This window comes from Lolium rigidum, chromosome 4 (genome assembly GCF_022539505.1).
Source record: "Lolium rigidum isolate FL_2022 chromosome 4, APGP_CSIRO_Lrig_0.1, whole genome shotgun sequence".
Lineage (NCBI taxonomy): Eukaryota > Viridiplantae > Streptophyta > Magnoliopsida > Poales > Poaceae > Lolium > Lolium rigidum.
In genome coordinates, this window is record NC_061511.1 from 188273499 (window position 1) to 188283667 (window position 10169).

At 42.6% G+C, this 10169-nt stretch overlaps 1 protein-coding gene across 1 annotated transcript; it reads right to left on the bottom strand.

Moving 5' to 3' along the window:
• Window positions 1-206: 206 nt before the first annotated feature.
• Window positions 207-6287, bottom strand: LOC124706673 (NAD-capped RNA hydrolase DXO1-like; the record flags this gene model as incomplete). Its single annotated transcript, XM_047238347.1, is given in 13 exon segments — window positions 207-772; window positions 902-965; window positions 1397-1481; window positions 2053-2099; window positions 2420-2473; window positions 2556-2763; window positions 3366-3487; window positions 3749-3772; window positions 3856-3935; window positions 4499-4577; window positions 4731-4796; window positions 4880-5103; window positions 6041-6287. Coding segments are annotated over 13 exon segments (1422 nt in total), but the record flags the coding sequence as incomplete, so codon positions are not given.
• Between the last annotated feature and the right edge of the window lie 3882 nt (window positions 6288-10169).

A 10169-nucleotide genomic window follows, 5' to 3' on the forward strand; every position in this document is an offset into this window, starting at 1 on the left:
ACATAATTTTATCAGATGCATCAGAAAATATATTTCAATGCCATATATATCTGATGTCGTAAGTATCAGAACACCTACCGACGGGTCAAACTTAAAAATATTTGACTTGTTGGAGAGCTAGAACTCCAATTAATCTCGAATGGAGTAGGTAACTGTTAAGCTTTCAATAAAAAGAACAGCTTAATTCCTGCGAGAACATGGGACAATGACCAGGTTCCGAACATGCCTTTTCAAATCTATAACCTGAAGGTAACTCTTGCCGCTAGTTTACAGAACTCCAAAGGGTGCTCATGCAATGTCTATCTCTAAAATTAAATATCTTTGGTACAAAAGTTACATCGTTGGTGCCTTGTGGGATGAACCATTGCAATGGCAGCGTGTCAATGCATTTGCTAATTTATAACTTAGTACTGTTACAGGAGAAATACAATGCTTGATGGCTTCAAAATCTCTTCGGCAACTCGAAGAGCAAACCCTGACTGTAGCTGCGCCCATTGACCCACTATATATCATGGTGATGTCAGTTTCTGGTCAGCCTCTCTCTCATCCAGTATAGCTCAGCCATATATGACCGGACGCTGCAAACATAAGGTCCGTGAAACCAGACCTCTCTCGAAACATCAGTGCCAGAGCTTTGTTCACGAACTGATCTAGTGTGCTGCGCCAGAGAGCTCCTCCACATGCCGAGTTATTGTCTCGGGGCACGGAGACTGGGCGCGTAATAGTTCCAAACGTTGGAACGGGTGTGCAAATTGCAGAATATAGTCTTCATCTGTAAGAGATAGGAGAAACAATATCATGCATGCAAACAGAGTAATCGAGATCAGGAATGCCAACAGGTGCATAGTTTTTAGAGAAAGATGAAAACACATCTAGTTAGAATGGCGAAGGAAATTCTTACTTTCTTTGACAGTGCCATACAGCCAGCATAAAACCTCGTCAGCAAAGGCCAGGCAGACTCCACCCTGAAGTACAGATCGAATATATTATTCCAAGAAACGTATAATACACTGGAAAGTGCAAGAAAGTACCACTCTGTTCCACAATATAAGCCGTTCTAGCAAACTAAAATAGTTCGCTAAAAAGGGCTTATATTATGGAATGGAGGTAGTAACTGAAAACTACATATTCAAATTAAATGGATTTGGAGGGGATAGTCATTAGTTATCCTATATGTCAACTTAGAAAAAGGGAATACGGCATCAGAGAACTGTAAGTGTTAACCCCTTTACCTATTAGAGATTTGATATGACAACTCAATTATTTAAAATTTTCATAGGTTACGCTTTTCTAATTTTGAATACTCCACCTATTGTACTCAGGTACTCTGCACTCATGTTCTTCCTCAATTATCACGACTCCGCGGATAAACAACACAAACATTAATTTTGTGTACCTGCCAGTAGTTCTTTGCTTTCACTTTCTGTGTGATATCTTTAGTTCTTAATCTCTCAGTTCGTACAAGTACACCAGCATCATTCCTGCAAGAAAATAAGATAGAGAGTGGAACTTAAGAACCAATATTGATCACCAAAAAACACATACATCTGAAACACCACCAAAGTAATTCAAGTGTACTCTTTTTCCTAATTGTATCGACCGTATGGTCAACATGAGTGGATTGGAATTTGAATGTCTTTCTGGTTGGACGCCTCATTAAGCAAAAACCTCTGGTTAATTAGCACGCAATGTGTTAAATGTGTAGAAAAAAAAGTTACGATGGATGACGACTGAAGCTCCGATGTACTATATGGGCATTCAAATCAAGAGTATGGGGCTGATAACCCAATGGAGAAATCAGGTAAGCATGGCAATTCAGAACATACATGGGAAACGAATGAAATCACAAAAAGATAGGTTTGCTTCTGTATCTAATTGACAGCATTACTGCAATAGTACAGCAATTATCGACAGTTCTACCACCATAATTCTTGCATATGAGTATGACAACCATAAAGACTTTATGAAATGCAAGACGGAGTGTTAAGGATTTAGTCTCTGAAAGGAAGCTCGTCATGCTAACAAGGAAATGCTGTGATGATTGAAAATTACCTGAATCCAACGACAACATATGATACACCAGCAAGGAATGATTGAATCTGTAAATTTTAGCCAAGTGAAAAATTAATGCAAAGGTATGATTCCTGAAGAATCAAGATTAACACTACAAAGTTGGAAGTTGTCATGGCAGAGGGAATAATAACAAGATAGCCATGTAGTGAAGTTGTTAACATATATCCTCAGCCCCGCAAGGAGCAAAATTCTCTCAATACTTAAGAAATCAAATAAAACGTAAGAAATTTAATGATCGAATTTCGCACTGCGAAAGAGAACAGAACAAGAAGTTTCAAATAATATCAATGAAATAACAAAATGCTGTCATGCAATAGCTACAAAAATAAGAGGCTAAAAAAATTACCCAGAACCTAAGTAACTTCTCTTTCTCATATTTCTCCACCGTATGGTACTCCAACTGTTACAAAGTTCAAAATGGTGACTAGATTGAATATGATTGGTACCAGATAAATAGAATTTCATGGAAAAAAAATAACGACCTCTCTGCTTGTTTTCAACTCCACATAGAACCGCCTACCATCGTCAGTTGCATCGCAGCAGTCCATCTCAGCACCCATGATAATGCGATGCGCGCCCAATTTCGTCTTTATTACAGAACAATACTCTACATTTGCATCAATACCTTTTCCCTCCTCATCAATAGAGTTCTCAGTAGCAAGATTTTCAAAAGAATATCCCCAAAAACATCTGAATATCAAATATGGCACCAGCAAGAAAAGGTACATCAAATCGATACTCATGTCAGATTCATCTGCTGTAAGCATGACAACTTTAAACATATGATTACAAATATCAAGGCACCATTTGATTTTGCAGGAAAATGACACATATATTTGCAGCCCTTCACACATTTCCAAGCTTCCCATAAAGACACATTTTAGGCAACTATATTTTATTACATGATACATCAGATCAAGAAAAGTGCCAAAGAACTAAATCAGCTTTATGCAATTCAAACTGGAAAGAACCCCTTGTGCTATCACAATTTCAATAAGAACTCGAAGCATCAACATATTTAGCATTCTACATTTTGACCTTTTGCAACTCAACTTCAGAGAGTTATAAATCAGCAACATGAAACTCAAACTTTACAAGATACCCCTGTGCAAGTAGGATTACCATCACACAAGATCCTATAAGAACTAAACCATCAACATATTTAGCATACTAGATCTCAGACTATTTTTCTTTGTAACTCTTGTCGATAAGCACACACACACACACACACAGAGAGAGAGAGAGAGAGAGAGAGAGAGAGAGAGAGAGCAAGAGAGAGAGAGAGAGTCAACCTCCTGCGCTCAATCTCGCTTTGTGGTCTTTCAGGGAGCTTATGGACATCAAGGTACACAACACCATTTCTTTTGTGCACACCCATCTTCCATGGGTCTTTTAGATAAGCTGTGGCCAATATCTGACGATTTTACAGATAGTCGCATAGAATCTGTCAGCATACAATCATAGTGAAGGAAATTACGAAAAAAATTGTTTTGTTACAGAGTCCTGCAAAATATAATATGTCCGTATCTGTCAATCGATTAAGCTAGATACAAACCAAACAGTGGTAAGCTTGTAGGAATAACTACCTGACTCGTCCACATGGACAAACATAAGCTACAACAAGGGAAAGGAAAAGATGTTATGGTTTAGATAATCTGCACTGGAAGGACCATACCTTGTTAAGGTTGTTGCGGTACGTCTGCAAGACAAGCATATGTGATCAGGAATTTGAAGCATAGAGTGCCAAAAGGACAAATATAAAGTTACAACAATGAATTTTACCACAAAATGTATGTTCTGAAGAGGTAGGTTTGAATTTCTTATGCATGAAAGAAGATCGCCAAATCCTTGAGAACCCAAATCTGAAATTACCACATTAACCATGAAGGAATACTCTCTGACAGAAACGGATTCAAAAGGAAAAGGAACTTCCAAATAATGGAATTATCACATCACTGGATCCAATTGTTCAAAAAAGAAATTTCGGAGTTAACTTCAATAACTTCCTTTCCATTATGTATCAGAAACAGCTAGTGTCTGAATTTTTGAAGATTTTCTTCCATGTCCTTTCTTATATAAAAAATATATAAACTATCCAGTCTTACGAAAGACACAACTGCAAAATCTCAGCTAAAATATAGTATGAGTTTATTCTACAGAAAATGTATATATGTGGATGGCTTAAGAAGTGGTCCATCTAAGGTTATTCAAGACCCGCCTGAAACAAAAAAAAATAGTTGCATTTACCATATACAATAGGGGAAACATGTCATGGCATCAAGCTGTTCTTGTATATGTGTTTAGGTCTATGACAACTGAAATAGAAGTTTGTAGGGAATAACCCAGATAATAAATTCTACATTAAACAGAGTTGATAGCAGTAACTAGAATATAGAAACAAAAAATTACTTCTCACATAAAGTACCTCTTTTCTCTGTAAATGTTTCAAATCCTTTATTGAGATCTTCACCGACATAGTCGCAGATATTACGTTTGAAAAGCCTCTACAAAATAAGAATGTTTAGTACAACAGCCAATGTTCAGGGCAAACTACATGTGTTCAGAAAGTAACTGTCCACACTTCATAGACAAACTTCGAAAATATAGATTCACTAAAAGGGAACTGAAATTAACAATCAGCAACTCTGAGATCTTACCAAGCTGCGATCATCAAAATATACATCCCCACCATCAACACGGCTGTAGCATGCGAACTCACATGGCTGCATGAGTTAACAAAGGATATAGCTCTATAGAGAACAAAAACAACTAAGGAAAATCAATAGAACATGGTAATATTGTGCACCTCCTGAAAAGCAACAGCTTTCCTGGATAGAGTTTCTTCACTCTTATTAAGTTTCATTTCTGAAACAAAACCTTCAACGTTACGCCCATTTCCATATGAAAACCTCCCACCGTGGCCAAAATTATTCCGTCCTCCTGGATGGCCTCCTGGTCTTGGAAGAAGAGGTGGGCCCCTGCCACCTCGTCCGCCCCGAGAAAAATTGGTGTTCCGTATTTGGGGCAGCACTATAAGGAAAGGAGCAAAATATAAGAGACTGATAATCCCTATCTCCCAACCTAGATACACTCAACCTTTTCAAAGTACTATCCATGCCTCCAGAATATTGAGTATCCAGGCAAGGGAAACAACTCGGTCATCGCATTCTCTACCACAAAGCATATTAGCATTATCTATCAGTAATAGAGTACACATAGGTTGAATGGGCACAGACCCGCACGTTTTAGTAAGATAAACCATGGGCATAATTTCAGCTAGATACGCACAAAGCATGGAAAGACTGTTTCACTATCAATGTTAATATTCAACCTTCATATATATAGTAGTCTAGTGGGGCGGTATTGTGAAAGATGTAATGATGAAACTTATTTTGACTTCTAACAGATACCAGATTTTAGACTCAGCCTTCTTCATAGTTGTAATTTACTGCAGAATTAAGTTCTAACTTTACCCTTTAGTTTAAACCAAAATAGGAAATGTAGATAGTCGAAAGTATCTTTCCTACTAACAGATACCCAATTGAACGCAAACCCCATTTGTTATATCGTTTCATGGCTCGTTCATGTACTGTATTCAATGGTTTTGATTGGTGCTTTTGTAAATCAAAATCTCCCCTAATAAATTACAAAAGCAAGCAACAACCAGACGACGCGGGCATAGAATTCAGTCAATCGACTTAGCCTGACATACGCTGCTGAAAGTTGGAACAATGATTCAAACATAAGTCTGAAGCAATAAGAGTCCGTCATGTACTGAAGCTAAAAAAAACACTGCAGCACCCAGAGCCCCGGTGCGACCACTCAACAAACACCAGCAAATCAAAAATGTGGAGTAGGGTTACATACCAATCTGCTAAACAATTACTCTTACAGAACACAGAGGTGACTGTACCGCCCAAACGAATTTTAGCGAGCATTAGTTAGTAATGAGAGGCGAAGCGCGAACCTGGAACTAGGTAGTTGCTCCGGGCGGGGGTCTTGACGTAGTCCTCGTTGTCGGAGCCGAACAAATCTCTGGCCTCCTCTTCCTCCTCGTACTCGTCCCGGAACCCGGCCGCCGCGTGCCTGGTGGGCAGCGAGTCGAACTCCGCGTCGTCGGCGCCCTCCTCGTCCGCGCCGCCGGCGGCGCCGCTGCTGCTGCGGCCGCTGGAGGCGCCGCTGGAGGAGGAGGAGGACGCGGCGGCGGAGGAGGACGAGGATGAGGACGGGGAGGAGGAGCCCGAGGAGGCGCCGCCTCCTCCTCCCTCGGCTTCGGCTTCGGCGCCGTCGCCGGCGTCGTACTCCTCGAAGACGTCGACGTCCTGCTCCGAGAAGTCCATCGCGGGCGGAGGCGGAGGGGCGGACCGGCGAGACGGAAGGTTCTCTGCTTCTTTTTCTGGTCGGGGGGTCGTAGTGGGAATCGACACGGCAAAGCCGCACTGGAATAGGGTTCACCACACCCAGCTAGGGCGGCGGTGGGGGCCGGAACAGTGCGATATGCCCCTTCGACAGAACTTACCAAAGACCTTCGGCCCTGTCAAGAACTTTCCCAAAACGCTCTCATCGGCATCGTACGCTCTCGCCGTCGCCGATCTCTTCCGGCGCCGTCGCCGGCTTGGTGCGTGGATAGGGCAGTCGGGATCGAATTAGGGTTGAGTTAACTGCGACTTACCACGGAGATGTTGGCCAATAAATTTCTCGAGGTAATTGCACAATTCATGCAAAACCTTGTCCGCGCTGTGCATTTTCGTACAAAACCTTTTTCGGTGTACTCCACGTCTCCTCCGGTACAAAACCTTGTCCATCAAGAGCAAGTCATACTCCCTCTATCCCACCAAATATCCCACCAAACATGTGTGAGATTTGTAAAATCTTGATGTATCTAGCTAGTAGTGTCTGGGTACATCTAAATTTAAAAAAATCTCCGACATGTTTCATGGAACGGAGGGAGTACAAAATTATCGAACATAACACGCTTTCGTGTGGGATAATAAACCCCTCCAATTTGAATCATTTCTCGCCACGACGTGCAAGGTAAAACTTAGTTGTGGCAGGTTGTCGCCCTCAACAGTTGGCCCCCATCAGTTCTCCCTGCAAAGAAATCCCCTCTCCCTATACAACCCTAGCGACGGCGGAATCCTGGGAGCGGTGGCGCATGGTGGATGCGGAGGAGTCGATCGAGAGCACTAGCAGGTCGTCGCCCTCAACACCTTCTCGCCGAGGAGGGGTCGGTCTGTGGCCCCATTGGAAGCGCATGGAACCCCCATGTGTGGTTTGGTAATTGATGACAATCCCTATGGACCAATGTTTGCATTGAGTTATATTTGTACGAGTTGTTCATAGGCAATGCTTGAACCACATGTTTGCTTCAAGGTTGCAATAAGAAGATATTGATGCAGAATATTGATGACCCACAAGTATAGGGGATCGCAACAGTCTTCGGGGGAAGTAAAACCCAAATTTATTGATTCGACACAAGGGAGCCAAAGAATACTTATAAGCCTTGACAGTGGAGTTGTCAATTCAGCTGCACCTGGAAAAGCACTACCAACAGGGTGATGTGAAAACAATGGTAATATGATGCGGCGCCAGAAAATAGTTGGTACTACTTTGATGGCGTGTTGACAGAGAAATGTGAAGCGGCAGTAATATGAGAGCGATAGTAACACAACAGTAGCAGTAACACAGAGGCGATGGCACTGAAAAATATCCCAGCGCGCAGTTAATTGAAAAGCAATGATGATGAAGTAAAGGATCGGGGTTCCCGGCAATCTACACTAGTGGTAACTGACAAGGGATTAACTTGTCAATGCCTACGGATTGTAGACTAGGGTTTAGTTGGAAGTAGAGGGCAAGTAGATCTCGAGGGTTTCAGCCGGAAAAGTATTCGACTATCAGAAAACTAGGGTTGTGTTGACAATGAAATCGATCCCCTCTTCGTCCCTCGACTCTCCCTTATATAGGAGGCGGAGTCGAGGGTTTCGTGATACACAAGTTACAGAGTTCGGGAGACAATCTGAGTCCGTCCCATAGTAATTACAAGTCAATATTCCTAATACAATTCTATCTTTCCAAACTCTCTCCTAACTAGGTTTCCGGGCTTCATAATCTTCGGGTCGTGGGCCTTCAGTAAAAACCCTGGGTACCATCTTCGGCAGGCCCATTGGGGATGCCTATGTCAGTAGCCCCCGAGATTTTGCTTGAATCGAAGAATCAAGGAAAATCTCCAACTTTATAATTATCATACAACTTCTTCGAGTTTAACACATATTTTTAATAAATTAATCATATATTGTACAGGGATAACGGTAATTGGGGCTAGTTCATCTGACGGATCAGGTACTAGTTAACTGCTCTTGCAGCAATCTACCAAAACCTACTTCAAGATCACGTCCCCGGACATGATCTCGGGAAACTGGTGTAACTCGACATGCGCCGCTTAAGGTCTTACCAGATGTCGAATTCCAGTCATATTTTATCGGGTACCTAACGCGTCCGTTAGGATTTTTCTTCGCATCTGTTGACACGGAAAAAAGTAGCAAAACGCCGTCAGAGGCGATGCTACGCCGCACAAGACAGATCCTGGGGACTTACCTTCGCAAAGTATTGCGGCATTCAGAGACTAATTTGCGACTGAGGCACTCTGAGAATATATTGTCGAGTACTTTTTCGGCTGCTGGAATAGCACATTTATTCGGGTTATCGGATGACTTGTATATTTTTATCCTGACTTCCCGATGGGAGTATATGAAGAGTTATTTGTAAAACTCGGAATATGCTAATCACACTCTTTATAGTTTCATCGGGCACGCGAACAGCGTTCCCGATGGGAGTAGCCCCCGAGGCTACAGCCAAGTGCTTGTACTTGGTTGTAGTCTCACCATTTTAACATCTTTTGTCGCTATATTGTCGTCTTTTCGAGTTCTTCTATCTTTTTCGGGTGCGCGATCAGCGCTCCCGATGGGAGTAGCCCCCGAGCATATGAACAAATGCTTGTATTTGATCATAAGCTCTCGCCTTTTCTTTCTTGCCATACTCGAGGTTTTCTTCTTTCTAAAGTAACCCCCGAGCATTTGATCAAAAACTTGTATTTGATCAAAAGCTCTCGAAATTATCATCACTTCTTCATTGTCATCAATCTTCATAACACCGTAGTCGAGATTTTCCTTTGTTAAAGTGACATCAATATGCTGACGATAGCCACGACCTCTGTATCGAGAAGACGCGAATTATGTCCTGTCACTGAATTGTGGACCCAAAATCTGTGGCATGTTGACACGTTACGCAAGTGGGGGGCACACGTCCTCCGATTTTTCTGGCACGCGCTCTGTAGCGCATGTCCAGTTCCTTCACAGTGAAAATACGTTTTTACCCCTTGAGCCACGTGTAACGCATCAAGTCCATTTTCATACCATCCGACGGCGTATCGATTCGCAAGTTTGCTATAAAAGACCTTCTTCTTCCTCCGTTCTTCCCTTCGCTGCGCCGCACCTATGTTCTATCTCTCTTCAAAATCTCCGATGCAACCACAAAAGCTCCAGTGCCCACGCACTGCCCTACTTCCTCCAGCGCCATTGCTCATGCCACCACGCTCAAGACTCACAAGACACAGCACGCCCGAAGCAGATATGGCGGCACAAGATCTGAGAGCCTCAGAGTGGGAGAGATCCAAGATCTCAAACTAAGATATCAATCTGATGAAGAAACTCGGCCTCATGAAGAAAAAGGACGCGCTGCGCTTCCCCAGCGAAGAGAGCTACCCGTCGCCCCCCATGGAATATCGGGTTAGCTTCGTTGACCACCTCATTCGCGGCCTCTCTGCCCCTATCCATGATTTTCTTCGTGGTTTGCTTTTCGTATACGGATTGCAACTTCATCAGCTCACTCCCAACTCCATCCTCCACGTCTTTATTTTCATCACCCTTTGTGAGTGCTTCCTCGGAACCCAACCTAATTGGGCTCTGTGGAAGCGCATTTTCTGCCTCCGTCGCAATGGCTCCCACAACATTGCCTACAACATAGGTGGTGTCGTTATTTGCGTTCGCCCTGATGTCGAATATTTCGACGTCAAATTCCCCGACTCCGTCCAAGGGTGG